We start from the raw sequence: 23537 nt of genomic DNA, 5'->3' as shown, positions 1-23537 counted from the left end.
GTGGGCCTGGGCTGGAGAGAGGGAGTGGGCCTGGGATGGAGAGAGGGAGTGGGCCTTGGATGGAGAGAGGGAGTGGGGCTAGCCTGGGCTGGAGAGAGCGAGTGGGGCTAGCCTGGGCTGGAGAGAGCGAGTGGGGCTAGCCTGGGCTGGAGAGAGGGAGTAGGCCTGGGCTGGAGAGAGGGAGTGGGGCTGGGCTGGAGAGAGGGAGTGGGGCTGGGCTGGAGAGAGGGAGTGGGCCTGGGATGGAGAGAGGGAGTGGGCCTGGGATGGAGAGAGGGAGTGGGGCTAGCCTGGGCTGGAGAGAGCGAGTGGGGCTAGCCTGGGCTGGAGAGAGGGAGTAGGCCTGGGCTGGAGAGAGGGAGTGAGGCTGGGCTGGAGAGAGGGAGTAGGCCTGGGCTGGAGAGAGGGAGTGGGGCTGGGCTGGAGAGAGGGAGTGGGTCTGGGCTGGAGAGAGGGAGTGGGGCTGGGCTGGAGAGAGCGAGTGGGGCTAGCCTGGGCTGGAGAGAGGGAGTAGGCCTGGGCTGGAGAGAGGGAGTGGGGCTGGGCTGGAGAGAGGGAGTGGGTCTGGGCTGGGCTGGAGAGAGGGAGTGGGCCTGGGCTGGAGAGAGGGAGTGGGGCTGGGCTGGAGAGAGCGAGTGGGGCTAGCCTGGGCTGGAGAGAGCGAGTGGGGCTAGCCTGGGCTGGAGAGAGGGAGTAGGCCTGGGCTGGAGAGAGGGAGTGGGGCTGGGCTGGAGAGAGGGAGTAGGCCTGGGCTGGAGAGAGGGAGTGGGGCTGGGCTGGAGAGAGGGAGTGGGTCTGGGCTGGAGAGAGGGAGTGGGGCTGGGCTGGAGAGAGCGAGTGGGGCTAGCCTGGGCTGGAGAGAGGGAGTAGGCCTGGGCTGGAGAGAGGGAGTGGGGCTGGGCTGGAGAGAGGGAGTGGGCCTGGGCTGGAGAGAGGGAGTGGGGCTGGGCTGGAGAGAGCAAGTGGGGCTAGCCTGGGCTGGAGAGAGGGAGTAGGCCTGGGCTGGAGAGAGGGAGTGGGTCTGGGCTGGGCTTGTAGAGAGGGAGTGGGTCTGGGCTGGGCTGGAGAGAGGGAGTGGGCCTGGGCTGGAGAGAGGGAGTGGGGCTGGGCTGGAGAGAGGGAGTGGGGCTGGGCTGGAGAGAGGGAGTGGGACTGGGCTGGAGAGAGGGAGTGGGCCTGGGCTGGAGAGAGGGAGTGGGCCTGGGCTGGAGAGAGGGGAGTGGGGCTGGGCTGGAGAGAGGGAGTGGGCCTGGGCTGGAGAGAGAGAGTGGGGCTGGGCTGGAGAGGGAGTGGGTCTGGGCTGGGCTGGAGAGAGGGAGTGGGGCTGGGCTGGAGAGAGGGAGTGGGCCTGGGCTGGAGAGAGGGAGTGGGGCTGGGCTGGAGAGAGGGAGTGGGGCTGGGCTGGAGAGGGGGAGTGGGGCTGGGCTGGAGAGGGGGAGTGGGGCTAGCCTGGGCTGGAGAGAGGGAGTGGGGCTGGGCTGGAGAGAGGGAGTGGGACTGGGCTGGAGAGAGGAAGTGGGGCAAGCCTGGTCTGGAGAGAGGGTGTGGGGCTGGGCTGGGATGGAGAGAGGAAGTGGGGCAAGCCTGGCCTGGAGAGAGGGAGTGGGGCAAGGCTGGGATGGAAAGAGGGAGTGGGGCTGGGCTGGGATGGAGAGAGGGAGTGGGGCTGGGCTGGGATGGAGAGAGGGAGTGGGGCAAGGCTGGGATGGAAAGAGGGAGTGGGGCTGGGCTGGGATGGAAAGAGGGAGTGGGGCTGGGCTGGGATGGAGAGAGGGAGTGGGGCAGGGCTGGGATGGAGAGAGGGAGTGGGGCAAGGCTGGGATGGAAAGAGGGAGTGGGGCTGGGCTGGGATGGAGAGAGGGAGTGGGGCTGGGCTGGGATGGAAAGAGGGAGTGGGGCTGGGCTGGGATGGAAAGAGGGAGTGGGGCAAGGCTGGGCTGGGATGGAAAGAGGGAGTGGGGCTGGGCTGGGATGGAGAGAGGGAGTGGGGCAAGGCTGGGATGGAAAGAGGGAGTGGGGCTGGGCTGGGTTGGAAAGAGGGAGTGGGGCTGGGCTGGGATGGAGAGAGGGAGTGGGGCAGGGCTGGGATGGAGAGAGGGAGTGGGGCAGGGCTGGGATGGAGAGAGGGAGTGGGGCAGGGCTGGGATGGAGAGAGGGAGTGGGGCAGGGCTGGGATGGAGAGAGGGAGTGGGGCAGGGCTGGGATGGAGAGAGGGAGTGAGTGAGTTGGGGTTGGAGAGAGGGAGTGAGTGGGTTGGGGTTGGGGTTGGAGAGAGGTATTGGGGCTGGGAGCGAGTGGGGCTAGCCTGGGCTGGAGAGAGGGAGTGGGGCTGGGCTGGAGAGAGGGAGTGGGGCTGGGCTGGAGATGGGGAGTGGGGCTAGCCTGGGCTGGAGAGAGGGAGTGGGGCTGGGCTGGAGAGAGAGAGTGGGGCTGGGCTGGAGAGAGGAAGTGGGGCAAGCCTGGGCTGGAGAGAGGGAGTGGGGCTGGGCTGGGATGGAGAGAGGGAGTGGGGCAAGGCTGGGATGGAAAGAGGGAGTGGGGCTGGGCTGGGATGGAGAGAGGGAGTGGGGCAGGGCTGGGATGGAGAGAGGGAGTGGGGCAGGGCTGGGATGGAGAGAGGGAGTGGGGCAGGGCTGGGATGGAGAGAGGGAGTGAGTGAGTTGGGGTTGGAGAGAGGGAGTGAGTGGGTTGGGGTTGGGGTTGGAGAGAGGTATTGGGGCTGGGTTGACTCTGGGTAGATGGGCTGTGAGGGACTGACTGATTAGATGGAGTTTGAATGAGGGCTGAGCAGACAGTTAGACAGGGTAGGGTGACAGACTGACAGGTGTTGTACAGGCGTGGATTGGAGATAATGTACAGGAGATGAGTGCAATACCTCTTCCCTAATCTGCTATTGTGGGCATGTGAATGCACTCCTGGTCTAGATGGCTTATCTGAAAGAACCCGTAACCCTCCAGGCTTAGACTTCACTGTCATCTTGCTGACACCCTGCACAATGGATATCAGCCCTACCTTACAGCGCATTGCACCTTTCCTATAGGGACGATGTCTATTCATTACATGACTATAAGTCATGTAATGAATAGACAAGTGTGAGCAGAGCTGAGCTGATCCAGGACCAGTGTTGAGTTGTGGAGTGTCAGGGTAGGTAATGTTAAGGACTGATCAGGGTTAAGAGCCTGGGAGATTTGGCCGTCTCAGGGGTTAAGCCTGCAGATTTTAAATTACCCACCTTGATCTCACTATTAGGTCTAGAGTGGTGTCTGTACACGGCTGCAATGCAGTATCTGTGCCCTATAAACGAACAGAAGGAGTTGGGAAGGAGGAAGGGAGTGAAGACGAGAGAGAGAGGTAGATGGAGAGGAAGAGGGGGATGGAGAGAGAGAGAGAGGCGAATGGAGAGGAAGAGGGGGATGGAGAGAGAGAGAGAGAGGCGGATGGAGAGGAAGAGGGGGGTGGAGAGAGAGAGGCGAATGGAGAGGAAGAGGGGGATGGAGAGAGAGAGAGGCGAATGGAGAGGAAGAGGGGGATGGAGAGAGAGAGAGAGGAGGATGGAGAGGAAGTGGGGATGGAGAGAAAGGGGGATGAAGAGAGAGAGAGGCGGATGGAGAGAAAGGGGGGATGAGAGAGAGAGAGGCGAATGGAGAGAAAGGGGGGGATGGAGAGAGAGAGAGAGAGGCGAATGGAGAGAAAGGGGGGGATGGAGAGAGAGAGAGAGGCGAATGGAGAGAAAGAGGGGGATGGAGAGAAAGAGGGGGATGGAGAGAGAGGGGGATGGAGAGAAAGAGGGGGATGGAGAGAGAGAGGTGGATGGAGAGAGAGAGAGGGGCGAATGGAGAGAAAGAGGGCGATGGAGAGAGAGAGAGGTGGATGGAGAGAAAGAGGGGGATGGAGAGAGAGAGAGGCGAATGGAGTGAAAGAGGGGGATGGAGAGAGAGAGGCGGATGGAGAGAAAGGGGGGATGGAGAGAGAGAGGTGGATGGAGAGAAGGGGGGGTGGAGAGAGAGATGGATGGAGAGAAAGGGGGGGATGGAGAGAGAGAGAGGTGGATGGAGAGAAAGAGGGGGATGGAGAGAGAGAGAGGTGGATGGAGAGAACGAGGGGGCTGTAGAGAGAGTACATTAACTATTTGTACATCATTACAACACTGTATTTAGCCATGATATGATATTTGTGACCGACCGCCATGATTCGGTCTTATGTAGCAGCATTTCAAATTGAGACACAGAGCTACAAAATGGTACATCAGATACTGCATTTGAGGAACAATGGGAAAGTAATTCTGCTTTGAGAGTTGATAAACTTGAAACCTCACTTTTGAGAAAATGGTCTTTGAATGTTAGTGTTAGGGGAGGGTTTGGCCCCCAGGGATGTCCTTGTCCCATCGCACTAGCGACTCCTGTGGCGGACCGGGCACAGTGCACGCTGACAGGGTCGCCAGGTGTACAGTGTTTCCTCCAACACATTGGTGCGTCTGGCTTCCGGGTTAAGTGGGCATTGTGTCAAGAAGCAGTGCAGCTTGGTTGGGTTGTGTTTCGGAGGACGCATGGCTCTCGACCTTCGCCTCTCCCGAGTCTGTACGAGAGTTGCAGCGATGAGACAAGACTGTAACTACCAAGTGGATACCACGAAATTGGGGAGAAAAAGGGGTAAAGAAATATATATATACATTTGGCAGGAGGTTAGGAAGTGCAGCTCAGTTTCCACCTCATTTTTTGAGTACAGAACTTGTCTTGTCTTATGAGCCAGGTCTGCCTACAGCGGACTTTCTCAATAGCAAGACTATGCTCACTGAGTCTGTGCATAGTCACAGTGGTCAGGTATTCTGCCACTGTGCACTCTATGTTCAGGGACAAATAGCATTCTGGTTTGCTCTGTTTTTATGTTAATTCTTGCCAATGTGTCAAGTGATTATCTTTTTGTTTTCTCATGATTTGGTTGGGTCTAATTGTGTTGCTGTCCTGGTGCTCTATGGGGTGTGTTTGTGTTTGTGAACAGAGCCCCAGGACGAGCTTGCTTAGAGGACTCTTCTCCAGGGTCATCTCTCTGTAGGTGATGGCTTTGTTATGGAATCGCTTCCTTTTAGGTGGTTGTAGAATTTTATGTTCCTTTATGGATTTTGATAATTAGTGGGTATCGGTCTGATTCTGTTCTGCATGCATTATTTGGTTTACGTTGTACACAGGATGTTTTTACAGAATTCTGTATGCAGTCTCAATTTGGTGTTTGGCGTATTTTGTGAATTCTTGTTTGGTGAGCTGACCCCAGACCTCACAACCATAAAGGGCAATGGGTTCTATAACTGATTTAAGTATTTTTTTCCCAGGTCCTGATTGGTATGTTGAATTTTATGTTCCTTTTGATGGCACAGAAAGCCCTTGCCTTGTATCTCAGATTGTCCACAGCTTTGTGGAAGTTACCTGTGGCGCTGATGTTTAGGCCGAGGTATGTATAGTTTTTTGTGTGCTCTAGCGCAACGGTGTCTAGATGGAATTTGTATTTGTGGTCCTGGCGACTGGACCTTTTTTGGAACACCATTATTTTTGTATTATTGAGATTTACTGTCAGGGCCCAGGTCTGACATAATCTGTGCAGAAGATCTACAGTGGAGCAAAAAAGTATTTAGTCAGCCACCAATTGTGCAAGTTCTCCCACTTAAAATGATGAGAGAGGCCTGTAATTTTCATCATAGGTACACTTCAACTATGACAGACAAAAAGAGAAAAAAATCCAGAAAATCACATTGTAGGATTTTTAATGAATGTATTTGCAAATTATGGTGGAAAATAAGTATTTGTTCAATAACAAAAGTTTATCTCAATACTTTGTTATATACCCTTTGTTGGCAATGACAGAGGTCAAACGTTTTCTGTAAGTCACACACTGTTGCTGGAATTTTGGCCGATTTCTCCATGCAGATCTCCTCTAGAGCAGTGATGTTTTGGGGCTGTTGCTGGGCAACACGGACTTTCAACTCCCTCCAAAGATTTTCTATGGGGTTGAGATCTGGAGACTGGCTAGGCTACTCCAGGACCTTGAAATGCTTCTTACGAAGCCACTCCTTCGTTGCCCGGGCGGTGTGTTTCGGATCATTGTCATGCTGAAAGACCCAGCCACATTTCATCTTCAATGCCCTTGCTGATGGAAGGAGGTTTTCACTCAAAATCTCACGATACATGGCCCCATTCATTCTTTCCTTTACACGGATCAGTCGTCCTGGTCCCTTTGCAGAAAAACAGCCCCAAAGCATGATGTTTCCACCCCCATGCTTCAGAGTAGGTATGGTGTTCTATGGATGCAACTCAGCATTCTTTGTCCTCCAAACACGACAGGTTGAGTTTTTACCAAAAAGTTATATTTTGGTTTCATCTGACCATATGACATTCTCCCAAACTTCTTCTGGATCATCAAAATGCTCTCTTTTTTTTATTTCTTTTTTTTATTCACCTTTATTTAACCAGGTAGGCTAGTTGAGAACAAGTTCTCATTTGCAACTGCGACCTGGCCAAGATAAAGCATAGCAGTGTGAACAGACAACACAGAGTTACACATGGAGTAAACAATTAACAAGTCAATAACACAGTAGAAAAAAAGGGGAGTCTATATACAATGTGTGCAAAAGGCATGAGGAGGAAGGCGAATAATTACAATTTTGCAGATTAACACTGGAGTGATAAATGATCAGATGGTCATGTACAGGTAGAGATATTGGTGTGCAAAAGAGCAGAAAAGTAAATAAATAAAAACAGTGTGGGGATGAGGTAGGTGAAAATGGGTGGGCTATATACCAATAGACTCTGTACAGCTGCAGCGATCGGTTAGCTGCTCAGATAGCTGATGTTTGAAGTTGGTGAGGGAGATGAAAGTCTCCAACTTCAGCGATTTTTGCAATTCGTTCCAGTCACAGGCAGCAGAGTACTGGAACGAAAGGCGGCCAAATGAGGTGTTGGCTTTAGGGATGATCAGTGAGATACACCTGCTGGAGCGCGTGCTACGGATGGGTGTTGCCATCGTGACCAGTGAACTGAGATAAGGCGGAGCTTTACCTAGCATGGACTTGTAGATGACCTGGAGCCAGTGGGTCTGGCGACGAATATGTAGCGAGGGCCAGCCGACTAGAGCATACAAGTCGCAGTGGTGGGTGGTATAAGGTGCTTTAGTGACAAAACGGATGGCACTGTGATGAACTGCATCCAGTTTGCTGAGTGGAGTGTTGGAAGCAATTTTGTAGATGACATTGCCGAAGTCGAGGATCGGTAGGATAGTCAGTTTTAATAGGGTAAGCTTGGCGGCGTGAGTGAAGGAGGCTTTGTTGCGGAATAGAAAGCCGACTCTTGATTTGATTTTCGATTGGAGATGTTTGATATGAGTCTGGAAGGAGAGTTTGCAGTCTAGCCAGACACCTAGGTACTTATAGATGTCCACATATTCAAGGTCGGAACCATCCAGGGTGGTGATGCTAGTCGGGCATGCGGGTGCAGGCAGCGATCGGTTGAAAAGCATGCATTCTAGCAAACTTCAGACGGGCCTGGACATGTACTGGCACTGCGGGATTTGAGTCCCTGGCGGCGTAGTGTGTTACTGATGGTAGGCTTTGTTACTTTGGTCCCAGCTCTCTGCAGGTCATTCACTAGGTCCCCCTGTGTGGTTCTGGGATTTTTGCTCACTGTTCTTGTGATCATTTTGACCCCACGGGGTGAGATCTTGCGTGGAGCCCCAGATCGAGGGAGATTATCAGTGATCTTGTATGTCTTCCATTTCCTAATAATTGCTCCCACAGTTGATTTCTTCAAACCAAGCTGCTTACCTATTGCAGATTCAGTCTTCCCAGCCTGGTGCAGGTCTACAATTTTGTTTCTGGTGTCCTTCGACAGCTCTTTGGTCTTGGCCATAGTGGATTTTGGAGTGTGACTGTTTGAGGTTGTGGACAGGTGTCTTTTATACTTATAACAAGTTCAAACAGGTGCCATTAATACAGGTAACGAGTGGAGGACAGAGAAGCCTCTTAAAGAAGGTCTGTGAGAGCCAGAAATCTTGCTTGTTTGTAGGTGACCAAATACTTATTTTCCACCATAATTTGCAAATAAATTCATAAAAAATCCTACAATGTGATTTTCTGCTTGGGTGTTCGACTGCCATTGTTAGGACTGTCCGTCTGTCTGTCTGTCTGTCTGTCTGTCTGTCTGTCTGTCTCTCTCTCTCTCTGTGTGTGTGTCTCTATCGCTCTCTCTCTGTATAACTCTCTCGATAGCTCGCTGTCTAAGCTCGCTGTCTATCTCTCGATCACAATCTCGCTCTGTTCATCTCTCGATTACGATCTCTCTCTCTGTCTATCTCACTATCACGATCTCTTTCTCTGTCTATCTCTCTATCACGATCTCTCTCTGTCTACTTCTCGATCATGATCTCTCTCTGTTTATATCTCGATCACAATCTCTTTCTCTCTCAACTATCTTATTCTCTCTCTGTCTATTTGTCTCTTTGTTTCGATCTAGCTCTCTATCTCTTCTCTCCCTCTCTGTTTCCCTCTTCTCGCTCTATCTTCATCTAAATTTCTCTCTGTCGCTCCTCTCACAACTCGTTTCATGTTTGCTCGTGGTAGCAGATGGATCTAAGGTTGCCGTAGCAACCATGGAACTATCACCTCAGTCTCCGCTCATGCTGCTATGGTATCACTGGAGGACAGGCTGATAAGATGGCATTAGATGAGAGAGAGAGGCGAGTTGAGGGAAAGAGAAAGAGGGCGATAGACAGAAAGTAATGAAAAGTTGTAAATAGAGGTCTTATGTCTAGGGTTGGTCTGGGTCCCTGTGGACTGCTGCTGAATATTGCCCCACTGGTGATGAGTGGAGAAAAGCCATTACATTGTGTTAAATGTACTGATGGAGGTCAATGTCAACCGCTGGTGTTCCCTTATACCTGCTGAAAAGGACCTCCTTCAGTGTCTGGTGACAGGACATGATGTGGCTACGCTAGCAGAACGCCTCAATAGCCCTCTAGATGTTGTGGTGCTCCACAAAGTGTGATAGGCTACTTAAAACTGTAGATTTTGGTGGGAGAATGTATCCAATATGTTTAGTGTTAGGATTAGATTGTATTGAACAAAACTCAAGCCAACTTTTTCCGATGTCCTCAGGACGTGGTTAGACGTCCAATTTCGCAGTCACTCTTGAGCGATCTGCCTGTGTATTGACAATGACAACAATAACGGACAATCTGTCTGCAGGCTTTGTAACAACAGATATATTATTCTCCAGCTCACTTACTGTAATGTCACATCTTGATATAGTCTCTCCTGACTTACTGTGATTGCACAGCCTCCTGTCTCACACGTCATAGAAAACAACTGCTTATGTGTTGTGGGATGAGGACTGAACCATCCCCATGTCTCCCTGCAGGACCGTGTGTACTGGACAGACCTGGAGGATGAGGCTATCTACAGCGCTAACAGGCTAACAGGACACGATGTGGCTACGCTAGCAGAACACCTCAATAACCCTCTAGATGTTGTGGTGTTCCACGAACTACGCCAACCCAAAGGTGAGAGACAGACATGTACATGTACACACATACATGCTCATACACACAGTATTTATTTTGTAGTGTTTTTTTAATAGAACACAGGAACATTGCCTGTATGTTATTTTTCCTGAGAGAAATGGGTCAAGTGTCAATATTAATGTTTGTGTCTGTCTGCGACACTGGAAAATACACTATATATGCAAAAGCATGTGTTCACCCCTTCAAATTAGTGGATTCGGCTATTTCAGTCACACCCGTTGCTGACAGGTGTATAAAATTAAGCACACAGACATGCAATCTACATAGACAAACACTGGCAGTAAAATGGCCTTACTGAAGATCTCAATGACTTTCAACATGGCACCGTCATAGGATGCCACCTTTCCAAGTCAGTTTGTCGTAGCTCGTTTGTCCTCGGTTGCAGCATTCGCTACTGAGTTCCAAACTGCCTCTGGAAGCAATGTCAGCATAAGAACTGTTCGTCGGGAACTTCATTAAATGGGTTTCCATGGCCGAGCAGCCGCACACAAGCCTAAGATCACCATGCTCAATGCCAAGCATCGGCTGGAGTGGTATAAATCTCACCGCCATTGGACTCTGGAGCAGTGGAAACGCATTCTCTGGAGTGATAAATTATGCTTCACCATCTGGCAGCCTGATGGACGAATCTGGGTTTGGCAGATGCAAAGAGAACTCTACCTGCCTCAAATGCTGTAAAGTTTGGTGGAGGAATAATGGTCTGGGGCTGTTTTTCATGGTTCGGTCTAAGCTCCTTAGTTCCAGTGAAGGGAAATCTTAACACTACAGCATACAATGACATTCTAGATGATTCTGTGCTTCCAACTTTGTGGCAACAGTTTGGAGAAGGCCCTTTCCTGTTTCAGCATGACAATGCCCCGTGCGCAAAGCAAAGTCCATACAGAAATGGCTTTTCGATTTCGGTGTGGAATAACTTGAACACCTGTGGGATGAATTGGAAAGCTGACTGCGGACCAGGCCTAATCGTCCAACATCAGTGCCCGACCTCACTAATGCTCTTGTGGCTGAATGGAAGCAAGTCCCCACAGCAATGTTCCAACATCTAGTGGAAAGCCTTCCCAGAAGAGTGGAGGTTGTTATATCAGCAAAGGGGGGGACCAACTCCATATTAATGTCCATGATTTTGTAATGAGATGTTAGGCCAGCAGGTGTCCACATACTTTTAGTCATGCAACAGCCCCAAAACATCACTGATCTAGAGGAGATCTGCATGGAGGAATGGGCCAAAACACCAGCAACAGTGTGTGAAAACCTTGTGAAGACTTACAGAAAACGTTTGAACTCTGTCATTGCCAACAAAGGGTATGTAACAAAGTATTGAGTTAAAGTATTGTTATTGACCAAATACTTATTTTCCACCATAATTTGCAAATAAATTCATTAAAAATCCTACAATGTGATTTTCTGGATTTTTTTCTAATTTTGTCTGTCATAGTTGAAGTGTACCTATGATGAAAATTACAGGCCTCTCTCATATTTTTAAGTGGGAGAACTTGCACAATTGGTGGCTGACTAAATATTTTTTTGCCCCACTGTGAATAAATTAACTAGTGTTGTAGAGTTAGACTGTGTCCCAAATGGCGCCCCGTTCCCTATGTATTTGTCCTGGTCAAAAGTAGTGCACTATATAGGCAATAGGTTGTCTTTTCAGACACAACCTTGGTTTCTCAAGCATCTCGAAAGTGAAATATTCATCATAGTGCTACTTCTGCAGGTTTCATTACCCTATTCTCTCTGTCTTGCTTTGACACTCTCCCTCTCTGTCAGCCTCTCCCTCTCTGTCAGCCTCTCCCTCTCTGTCAGCCTCTCTCGCTGTCTCTCTATCAGTCTCTCCCTCTCTGTCAGTCTCTCTAGCTGTCTCTCTGTCAGTCTCTCTAGCTGTCTCTCTGTCAGTCTCTCCCTCTCTGTCAGTCTCTCTAGCTGTCTCTCTGTCAGTCTCTCCCTCTCTGTCAGTCTCTCTAGCTGTCTCTCTGTCAGTCTCTCCCTCTCTGTCAGCCCCTCTAGCTGTCTCTCTGTCAATCTCTCCCTCTCTGTCAGCCTCTCTAGCTGTCTCTCTGTCAGTCTCTCTAGCTGTCTCTCTGTCAGTCTCTCCCTCTCTGTCAGTCTCTCTAGCTGTCTCTCTGTCAGTCTCTCCCTCTCTGTCAGTCTCTCTAGCTGTCTCTCTGTCAGTCTCTCCCTCTCTGTCAGTCTCTCTAGCTGTCTCTCTGTCAGTCTTTGTCTCTCTGTCAGTCTCTCCCTCTCTGTCAGTCTCTCCCTCTCTGTCAGCCTCTCTAGCTGTCTCTCTGTCAGTCTTTGTCTCTCTGTCAGTCTCTCCCTCTCTGTCAGTCTCCCTCTCTGTCAGCCTCTCTAGCTGTCTCTCTGTCAGTCTCTCCCTCTCTGTCAGTCTCTCTAGCTGTCTCTCTGTCAGTCTCTCCCTCTCTGTCAGCCTCTCTAGCTGTCTCTCTGTCAGTCTCTCCCTCTCTGTCAGTCTCTCTAGCTGTCTCTCTGTCAGTCTCTCCCTCTCTGTCAGCCTCTCTAGCTGTCTCTCTATCAGTCTCTCCCTCTCTGTCAGCCTCTCTAGCTGTCTCTCTGTCAGTCTATCCCTCTCTGTCAGTCTCTCCCTCTCTGTCAGCCTCTCTAGCTGTCTCTCTGTCAGTCTCTCTAGCTGTCTCTCTGTCAGTCTCTCCCTCTCTGTTAGCCTCTCTAGCTGTCTCTCTGTCAGCCTCTCCCTCTCTGTCAGCCTCTCTAGCTGTCTCTCTGTCAGTCTCTCCCTCTCTGTCAGCCTCTCTAGCTGTCTCTCTGTCAGTCTCTCTAGCTGTCTCTGTCAGTCTCTCTAGCTGTCTCTCTGTCAGCCTCTCTAGCTGTCTCTCTGTCAGTCTCTCCCTCTCTGTCAGTCTCTCTCGCTGTCTCTCTGTCAGCCTCTCTAGCTATCTCTCTGCCAGTCTCCCTCTCTGTCAGTCTCTCTAGCTGTCTCTCTGTCAGTCTCTCTAGCTGTCTCTCTGTCAGCCTCTCTGGCTGTCTCTCTGTCAGCCTCTCTAGCTGTCTCTCTGTCAGTCTCTCTAGCTGTCTCTCTGTCAGTCTCTCTAGCTGTCTCTCTGTCAGCCTCTCTAGCTGTCTCTCGGTCAGTCTCTCCCTCTCTGTCAGTCTCTCTCACTGTCTCTCTGACAGTCTCTCTAGCTGTCTCTCTGTCAGCCTCTCTAGATGTCTCTCTGTCAGTCTCTCCCTCTCTGTCAGTCTCTCTAGCTGTCTCTCTGTCAGTCTCTAGCTGTCTCTCTGTCAGTCTCTCTAGCTGTCTCTCTGTCAGCCTCTCTAGCTGTCTCTCCGTCAGTCTCTCCAGCTGTCTCTCTGTCAGTCTCTCCCTCTCTGTCAGTCTCTCTAGCTGTCTCTCTGTCAGTCTCTAGCTGTCTCTCTCTCTCTCTCTCTCTCTCTCTCTCTCTCTCTCTCTCTCTCTCACTCTCTCTCTCTCTCTCTCTCTCTCTCTCTCTCTCTCTCTCACTCTCTGTCTCTCTCCCTCTGTCTCTCTCTCTCTCTCTCTCTCTCTCTCTCTCTCTCTCTCTCTCTCTCTCTCTCTCTCTCTCTCTCTCTGTCTCTCTCCCTCTGTCTCACTCTCTGTCTCTCTCCCTCTGTCTCTCTCTCTCTCTCTCTCTCTCTCTCTGTCTCTCTCTCTCTCCCTCTGTCTCTCTCTCTCTCTCTCTGTCTCCCTCTCTCTCTCTCTCACTCTCTGTCTCTCTCTCACTCTCTCTCTCGTGTAAGAAGAACTATTTTCATAACACATAACAAAAGATCATTCACCTACAAATCGGGTTTGATTTTAAATGGTTCTATTTCCATATCCTGTTCTAAGATCACATCCTGTTCTAAGGCTTTTTTAAATCTACACATTTCAGGAAGACTTTTATTTGTTTTCCTTCTCAGCTTTTCTTTTTGTCTTATTTTCTTTGTCAGTGTGAGCTGAACTTTGAAGCTGAGTTTCTGTGGTAGTGGTACGCCTATCTCCAGAAGAACTGAGGGAAGAGGAGTATTGCAACATCTCTGCAGTGTTTACAACATCCTCTTGTATAACAGCACATATCCCATTCCTTAGTATCGGCCTCCTCCCCCCCATCTCCTCTGCAGAGTTGGGGACATAAAAGCTGTTTCTCTAGTTCCTGGAAGCACAGTTTGGAGAACGGGAGGCATTTTAAAGTCAGTTTTAGACCTAACGAGGTGTGTGCAGCCTTTTATGGTTAGAAGGAGGGAAGGGAGATGTTCTGTTATGTACCTTAGCACTGCTAGCTTTTGGACGTAATATTTCATCTTATTTTAGGAAACATAGAGAGGCTTTCCAACCATGTCTTTGTACAGGAACAATAATATTTAGTCAATGAGTATTATGAATACATGTTGAGTGCCTGACAGTCGTATTACTGTGTGATATGTCTCTGTTGTCTCTTCCTGTCTAGCTCCAGACAGCTGTAACATGGGCAGTCTACCTAACGGGGGCTGTGAGTACCTGTGTCTTAAAGCCCCCCAGATCACTGACCACTCCCCCAAGTACACCTGTGCCTGCCCGGACGGCATGGAGCTGGGACCAGGCATGAGACGATGTGCCATAGGTAAACTGTTTCAAACGTGTTACACCCTTTCCCTTCCCCACCTTGCCGTAGGTAAACTGTTTCAAACGTGTTACACCCTTTCCCTTCCCCACTGTGCCGTAGGTAAACTGTTTCAAACGTGTTACACCCTTTCCCTTCCCCACTGTGCCGTAGGTAAACTGTTTAAAATGTGTTACACCCTTTCCCTTCCCCACTGTGCCGTAGGTAAACTGTTTCAAACGTGTTACACCCTTTCCCTTCCCCACTGTGCCGTAGGTAAACTGTTTAAAACGTGTTACACCCTTTCCCTTCCCCACTGTGCCGTAGGTAAACTGTTTAAAACGTGTTACACCCTTTCCCTTCCCCACTGTGCCGTAGGTAAACTGTTTAAAACGTGTTACACCCTTTCCCTTCCCCACTGTGCCGTAGGTAAACTGTTTAAAACGTTACACTCTTTCCCATTTGACTCCTCTCCCACACGATAACAGATCCATTTCAATGTTCCACTTGCCAATTAATCTCATTCTCAATTAGCCCTTGCTCACTGTCAATCTGAGCCCTATAATGACCTCCATTATCTCTCTGGCTGTTCCATTCCTGTCCTGTCCTCCCTTGGGAACGCTCTGTGTCTATTGTATGGCTGTTCCATTCTTGTCCTCTCTTCCCTCTGGAGACTCTGTGTCTGGAGGTACACAGGTGGGTTGTCGCAGTGCTGTCCCCAGAAAGAGAGAGGGATGAGGGATGAACACAGGCCACCAGGCAGCCTGCCTGCACTGCAGATCCTCTGTACCAGAAAGGGGAGGGTGTACACACTCTCACTCACTCAGAATAAATAGAAACTGAATAACTTCAAACGGATGTATTCCCTCTGTCTGTGCTCTACAAGCATGTTATGGCTTTAAGTGCAGAGAAGGCAGTTTTGAGTAGTTCAGTTTTGAGTAGTTCAGTTTTGAGTAGTTCAGACCCACTTCTGTTGATGTCTGTCCATGTAAACTATGGAGCGCTCGCTGTCTGTTCTGGAGCGCTCGCTGTCTGTTCTGGAGCGCTCGCTGTCTGTTCTGGAGCGCTCGCTGTCTGTTTACAAGGAAAGACTTGTCTGTGCTGTCAGTTGATCTGCCAGCCTGATAACTCTAGTATCTCTGTTTGATCTCTTCTCTCCTTGCAGTCAAACCCAAGACAACCACATCAGCTCCGACCACAGCCACCAGCACTACCACTACAACTCCTACCACAACCACCACCTCAGCAACCACAACTACCAATCCAACCACAGATGCTACTAAAACCACCTCCACCACTACAGAACCAACCACAGCCACACGGTCGACCGCAGTTCCTTCGACATCCTCCCCTCCTCCTCCCCCCAGAACAACAGCTTCGTGGAGGACCCCTCCCTCCACCTCGGGGCCCTGGCCCACTTCCACACCCCCTCTACTGCCCAACAACATCCAGAGAGAGAACGCTAACCTCTCCCACCACTGTAAGTGGCTTTCAGACTGTGTATCAAAATGTGTCTTGTACAATGTACCTTAGTGCTGAGGTACACACTCTCCCATGACAGACAGTGTGTAATGACAGACAGTGTGAGTGTGTAATGACAGACAGTGTGAGTGTGCAATGACATACCGTGTGAGTTTGTAATGACAGACAGTGTGTAATGACAGACAGTGTGAGTGTGTAAAGACAGGCAGTGTGTAATGACAGACAGTGTGTAGTGACAGACAGTGTGTAATGACAGACAGTGTGTAGTGACAGACAGTGTGTAGTGACAGACAGTGTGTAGTGACAGACAGTGTGTAATGACAGACAGTTTGTAGTGACAGACAGTTTGTAGTGACAGACAGTGTGTAATGACAGACAGTGTGTAATGACAGACAGTGTGTAGTGACAGACAGTGTGTAGTGACAGACAGTGTGTAGTGACAGACAGTGTGTAATGACAGACAGTTTGTAGTGACAGACAGTGTATAATGACAGACAGTGTGTAATGACAGACAGTGTGAGTTTGTAATGACAGACAGTGTGTAATGACAGACAGTGTGAATTTGTAATGACAGACAGTGTGTAGTGTGTAATGACAGACAGTGTGTAGTGTGTAATGCCAGACAGTGTGTAGTGTGTAATGACAGACAGTGTGTAGTGTGTAATGACAGACAGTGTGTAGTGTGTGATGACAGACAGTGTGTAATGACAGACAGTGTGAATTTGTAATGACAGACAGTGTGTAGTGTGTAATGACAGACAGTGTGTAGTGTGTAATGCCAGACAGTGTGTAGTGTGTAATGACAGACAGTGTGTAGTGTGTGATGACAGACAGTGTGTAGTGTGTAATGACAGACAGTGTGTAGTGTGTGATGACAGACAGTGTGTAGTGTGTAATGACAGACAGTGTGTAATGACAGACAGTGTGAGTTTGTAATGAAAGACAGTGGGAGTGTGTGATGACAGACAGTGTGTAGTGTGTAATGACAGACAGCGTGTAGTGTGTGATAACAGACAGCGTGTAATGACAAACAGTGTGTAGTGTGTGATGACAGACAGTGTGTAGTGTGTGATAACAGACAGTGTGTAATGACAGACAGTGTGTGGTGTGTAATGACAGACAGCGTGTAATGACAGACAGTGTGTAGTGTGTGATGACAGACAGTGTGTAGTGTGTGATGACAGACAGTGTGTAGTGTGTGATAACAGACAGTGTGTAATGACAGACAGTGTGTGGTGTGTAATGACAGACAGCGTGTAATGACAGACAGTGTGTAGTGTGTAATGACAGACAGTGTGAGTTTGTAATGAAAGACAGTGGGAGTGTGTGATGACAGACAGTGTGTAGTGTGTAATGCCAGACAGTGTGTAGTGTGTAATGACAGACAGCGTGTAATGACAAACAGTGTGTAGTGTGTGATGACAGACAGTGTGTAATGCCAGACAGTGTGTAGTGTGTAATGACAGACAGCGTGTAATGACAAACAGTGTGTAGTGTGTAATGACAGACAGTGTGTAGTGACAGACAGTGTGTAGTGTGTAATGACAGACAGCGTGTAATGACAGACAGTGTGTAGTGTGTGATAACAGACAGTGTGTAATGACAGACAGTGTGTGGTGTGTAATGACAGACAGCGTGTAATGACAGACAGTGTGTAGTGTGTGATGACAGACAGTGTGTAGTGTGTGATAACAGACAGCGTGTAATGTGTAATAACAGACAGCGTGTAGTGTGTAATAACAGACAGCGTGTGGTGTGTAATGACAGACAGCGTGTAGTGTGTAATGACAGACAGTGTGTAGTGTGTGATGACAGACAGTGTGAGTTTGTAATGACAGACAGTGTGAGTTTGTAATGACAGACAGTGTGAGTTTATAATGACAGACGGTATGTAATGACAGACAGTGTGTAGTGTGTGATAACAGACAGCGTGTAGTGTGTAATGACAGACAGCGTGTAGTGTGTAATGACAGACAGTATGTAATGACAGACAGTGTGTAGTGTGTGATAACAGACAGCGTGTAGTGTGTAATGACAGACAGTGTGAGTTTATAATGACAGACGGTATGTAATGACAGACAGTGTGTAGTGTGTGATAACAGACAGCGTGTAGTGTGTAATGACAGACAGTGTGAGTTTATAATGACAGACGGTATGTAATGACAGACAGTGTGTAGTGTGTGATAACAGACAGTGTGTAGTGTGTAATGACAGACAGCGTGTAGTGTGTAATGACAGACAGTGTGAGTTTGTAATGACAGACAGTGTGAGTTTGTAATGACAGACAGTGTGAGTTTATAATGACAGACAGCATGTAATGACAGACAGTGTGTAGTGTGTGATGACAGACAGTTTGTAGTGTGTGATGACAGACAGTGTGTAGTGTGTGATGACAGACAGTGTGAGTGTGTAATGACAGACTGTGTGAGTGTGTAATGACAGACTGTGTGAGTGTGTAATGACAGACAGTGTGAGTGTGTAATGACAGACAGTGTGAGTTTGTAATGACAGACAGTGTGAGTTTATAATGCCAGACAGTGTGTAGTGTGTGGTGACAGACAGTGTGTAATGACAGACAGTGTGTAGTGACAGACAGTGTATAATTACAGACAGCATGTAATGACAGACAGTGTGTAGTGTGTGATGACAGACAGTTTGTAGTGTGTGATGACAGACAGTGTGTAGTGTGTGATGACAGACAGTGTGAGTGTGTAATGACAGACTGTGTGAGTGTGTAATGACAGACTGTGTGAGTGTGTAATGACAGACAGTGTGAGTGTGTAATGACAGACAGTGTGAGTTTGTAATGACAGACAGTGTGAGTTTATAATTCCAGACAGTGTGTAGTGTGTGGTGACAGACAGTGTGTAGTGACAGACAGTGTGTAATGACAGACAGTGTGTAGTGACAGACAGTGTATAATTACAGACAGTGTGTAATGACAGACAGTGTGAGTTTGTAATGACAGACAGTGTGTAATGACAGACAGTGTGTAGTGACAGACAGTGTGTAATGACAGACAGTGTGTAGTGACAGACAGTGTATAATTACAGACAGTGTGTAATGACAGACAGTGTGGAGTGTGTAATGACAGACAGTGTGTAGTGTGTAATGAAAGACAGCGGGACTGTGTGATGACAGACAGTGTATAGTGTGTAATGACAGACAGTGTGTAGTGTGTAATGACAGACAGTGTGTAATGCCAGACAGTGTGTAGTGTGTAATGACAGACAGTGTGTAATGACAGACAGTGTGAGTTTGTAATGACAGACAGTGTGGAGTGTGTGATGACAGACAGTGTGTAGTGTGTAATGACAGACAGCGTGCAATGACAGACAGTGTGTAGTGTGTGATGACAGACAGTGTGTAGTGACAGACAGTGTGTAGTGTGTAATGACAGACAGCGTGTAATGACAGACAGTGTGTAGTGTGTGATGACAGACAGTGTGTAATGACAGACAGTGTGTAGTGTGTAATGACAGACAGCGTGTAATGACAGACAGTGTGTAGTGTGTGACGACAGACAGTGTGTAGTGACAGACAGTGTGTAGTGTGTGATGACAGACAGTGTGTAGTGACAGACAGTGTGTAGTGTGTAATGACAGACAGCGTGTAATGACAGACAGTGTGTAGTGTGTGATGACAGACAGTGTGTAGTGACAGACAGTGTGTAGTGTGTAATGACAGACAGTGTGTAGTGTGTAATGACAGACAGTGTGTAGTGTGTGATGACAGACAGTGTGTAGTGACAGACAGTGTGTAGTGTGTAATGACAGACAGTGTGTAATGACAGACAGTGTGTAGTGTGTAATGACAGACAGTGTGTAGTGTGTAATGACAGACAGCGTGTAGTGTGTAATGACAGACAGTGTGTAATGACAGACAGTGTGTAGTGTGTAATGACAGACAGTGTGTAATGACAGACAGTGTGTAGTGTGTAATGACAGACAGTGTGTAGTGTGTAATGACAGACAGCGTGTAATGACAGACAGTGTGTAGTGTGTGATGACAGACAGTGTGTAATGACAGACAGTGTGTAGTGACAGACAGTGTGTAGTGTGTAATGACAGACAGCGTGTAATGACAGACAGTGTGTAGTGTGTGACGACAGACAGTGTGTAGTGACAGACAGTGTGTAGTGTGTGATGACAGACAGTGTGTAGTGACAGACAGTGTGTAGTGTGTAATGACAGACAGCGTGTAATGACAGACAGTGTGTAGTGTGTGATGACAGACAGTGTGTAGTGACAGACAGTGTGTAGTGTGTAATGACAGACAGTGTGTAGTGTGTAATGACAGACAGTGTGTAGTGTGTGATGACAGACAGTGTGTAGTGACAGACAGTGTGTAGTGTGTAATGACAGACAGTGTGTAGTGTGTGATGACAGACAGTGTGTAGTGACAGACAGTGTGTAGTGTGTAATGACAGACAGTGTGTAGTGTGTAATGACAGACAGCGTGTAGTGTGTAATGACAGACAGTGTGTAATGACAGACAGTGTGTAGTGTGTAATGACAGACAGTGTGTAATGACAGACAGTGTGTAGTGTGTAATGACAGACAGTGTGTAGTGTGTAATGACAGACAGCGTGTAATGACAGACAGTGTGTAGTGTGTGATGACAGACAGTGTGTAGTGTGTAATGACAGACAGTGTGTAATGACAGACAGTGTGTAGTGTGTAATGACAGACAGTGTGTAGTGTGTAATGACAGACAGTGTGTAATGACAGACAGTGTGTAGTGTGTAATGACAGACAGCGTGTAATGACAGACAGTGTGTAGTGTCATAAATAATACTTCAATTTAAAGTGTTTATTTTAAATGATGTTTTCGGACAGAAAAGACAGTTGTGATGATAGTTGTAACAATATAAAATGTTTATGCTGGAAGCTTTTTCAGATCTGTGTGCTTGACAGACAAAGAATAGCAGCAGAATAGATAAACCACTGTACTCACACACCCTGGATGAAGACACTCACAGTTATATATATATATAGTTATCACAGTTATACACAGTTATATACTGTATATATATAGTTATCACAGTTATACACAGCACCCAGTACTCTCCCATATAGCCCAGGTGATGGTAAAGCACCCAGTACTCTCCCATATAGCCCAGGTGATAGAGCACCCAGTACTCTTCCATATAGCCCAGGTGATGATAAAGCCACCAGTACTCTCCCATATAGCCCAGGTGATAGAGCACCCAGTACTCTTCCATATAGCCCAGGTGATGATAAAGCCACCAGTACTCTCCCATATAGCCCAGGTGATAGAGCACCCAGTACTCTCCCATATAGCCCAGGTGCTGATAAAGCATCCAGTACTCTCCCATATAGCCCAGGTGATGATAAAGCACCCAGTACTCTCCCATACAGCCCAGGTGATAGAGCACCCAGTACTCTACCATATAGCCCAGGTGATGGTAAAGCACCCATTACTCTCCCATATAGCCCAGGTGATGGTAAAGAACCCATTACTCTCCCATATAGCCCAGGTGATGGTAAAGCACCCAGTACTCTCCCACATAGCTGAGGTGATGATAAAGCACCCAGTACTCTCCCATATAGCCCAGGTGATAGAGCACCCAGTACTCTCCTATATAGCCCAGGTGATGGTAAAGCACCCAGTACTCTCCCATATAACCCAGGTGATGGTAAAGCACCCAGTACTCTCCCATATAGCACAGGTGATGGTAAAGCACCCATTACTCTCCCATATAGCCCAGGCGATAGAGCACCCAGTACTCTCCCATATAGCCCAGGTGATGGTAAAGCACCCAGTACTCTCCCATATAGCCCAGGTGATAGAGCACCCAGTACTCTCCCATATAGCCTAGGTGATAGAGCACCCAGTACTCTCCCATATAGCCCAGGTGATGGTAAAGCACCCAGTACTCTCCCATATAGCCCAGGTGATAGAGCACCCAGTACTCTCCCATATAGCCCTGGTGATGGTACAGCACCCAGTACTCTCCCATATAGCCGAGGTGATGGTAAAGCACCCATTACTCTCCTATATAGCCCAGGCGATAGAGCACCCAGTACTCTCCCATATAGCCCAGGTGATGATAAAGCACCCAGTACTCTCCCATATAGCCCAGGTGATGGTAAAGCACCCAGTACTCTCCCATATAGCCCAGGTGATGGTAAAGCACCCAGTACTCTCCCATATAGCCCAGGTGATGGTAAAGCACCCATTACTCTCCCATATAGCCCAGGCGATAGAGCACCCAGTACTCTCCCATATAGCCCAGGTGATGGTAAAGCACCCAGTACTCTCCCATATAGCCCAGGTGATGATAAAGCACCCAGTACTCTCCCATATAGCACAGGTGATGGTAAAGCACCCATTACTCTCCCATATAGCCCAGGCGATAGAGCACCCAGTACTCTCCCATATAGCCCAGGTGATGGTAAAGCACCCAGTACTCTCCCATATAGCCCAGGTGATAGAGCACCCAGTACTCTCCCATATAGCCTAGGTGATAGAGCACCCAGTACTCTCCCATATAGCCCAGGTGATGGTAAAGCACCCAGTACTCTCCCATATAGCCCAGGTGATAGAGCACCCAGTACTCTCCCATATAGCCCTGGTGATGGTACAGCACCCAGTACTCTCCCATATAGCCGAGGTGATGGTAAAGCACCCATTACTCTCCTATATAGCCCAGGCGATAGAGCACCCAGTACTCTCCCATATAGCCCAGGTGATGATAAAGCACCCAGTACTCTCCCATATAGCCCAGGTGATGGTAAAGCACCCAGTACTCTCCCATATAGCCCAGGTGATGGTAAAGCACCCAGTACTCTCCCATATAGCCCAGGTGATGGTAAAGCACCCATTACTCTCCCATATAGCCCAGGCGATAGAGCACCCAGTACTCTCCCATATAGCCCAGGTGATGGTAAAGCACCCAGTACTCTCCCATATAGCCCAGGTGATGATAAAGCACCCAGTACTCTCCCATATAGCCGAGGTGATGATAAAGCACCCAGTACTCTCCCATATAGCCCAGGTGATAAAGCACCCAGTACTCTCCCATATAGCCGAGGTGATGATAAAGCACCCAGTACTCTCCCATATAGCCCAGGTGATGATAAAGCACCCAGTACTCTCCCATATAGCCCAGGTGATAGAGCACCCAGTACTCTCCCATATAGCCCAGGTGATGGTAAAGCACCCAGTACTCTCCCATATAGCCCAGGTGATAGAGCACCCAGTACTCTCCCATATAGCCCTGGTGATGGTAAAGCACCCAGTACTCTCCCATACCAATTTGTAAGTCGCTCTGGATAAGAGCGTCTGCTAAATGACTTAAATGTAAATGTAAATGTATATAGCCCAGGTGATGGTAAAGCACCCAGTACTCTCCCATATAGCCCAGGTGATAGAGCACCCAGTACTCTCCCATATAGCCCAGGTGATGATAAAGCACCCAGTACTCTCCCATATAGCCGAGGTGATGATAAAGCACCCAGTACTCTCCCATATAGCCCAGGTGATAGAGCACCCAGTACTCTCCCATATAGCCCAGGTGATGGTAAAGCACCCAGTACTCTCCCATATAGCCCAGGTGATAGAGCACCCAGTACTCTCCCATATAGCCCTGGTGATGGTAAAGCACCCAGTACTCTCCCATATAGCCCAGGTGATGATAAAGCACCCAGTACTCTCCCATATAGCCGAGGTGATGATAAAGCACCCAGTACTCTCCCATATAGCCCAGGTGATAGAGCACCCAGTACTCTCCCATATAGCCCAGGTGATGGTAAAGCACCCAGTACTCTCCCATATAGCCCAGGTGATAGAGCACCCAGTACTCTCCCATATAGCCCTGGTGATGGTAAAGCACCCAGTACTCTCTCATATAGCCCTGGTGATGGTAAAGCACCCAGTACTCTCCCATATAGCCCAGGTGATAGAGCACCCAGTACT

At 48.7% G+C, this 23537-nt stretch overlaps 1 protein-coding gene across 2 annotated transcripts in view; it reads left to right on the top strand.

Annotated features, from left to right (window-relative positions):
• The window catches only part of LOC118385848 (low-density lipoprotein receptor-related protein 8-like), a 413768-nt gene that overhangs the window by 376339 nt on the left and 13892 nt on the right, over positions 1 to 23537 (top strand). For both annotated transcript variants that reach the window (XM_052462856.1, XM_052462855.1), the window contains exons 14-16: positions 9399 to 9540; positions 13983 to 14135; positions 15280 to 15594. In XM_052462856.1, the coding sequence (XP_052318816.1) occupies positions 9399 to 9540; positions 13983 to 14135; positions 15280 to 15594 (610 nt within the window). The remainder of the gene's footprint in view (positions 1 to 9398; positions 9541 to 13982; positions 14136 to 15279; positions 15595 to 23537) is intronic.

Source organism: Oncorhynchus keta, chromosome 1, assembly GCF_023373465.1.
Source record: "Oncorhynchus keta strain PuntledgeMale-10-30-2019 chromosome 1, Oket_V2, whole genome shotgun sequence".
Lineage (NCBI taxonomy): Eukaryota > Metazoa > Chordata > Actinopteri > Salmoniformes > Salmonidae > Oncorhynchus > Oncorhynchus keta.
This window is presented reverse-complemented; position numbering and strand designations above follow the sequence as displayed.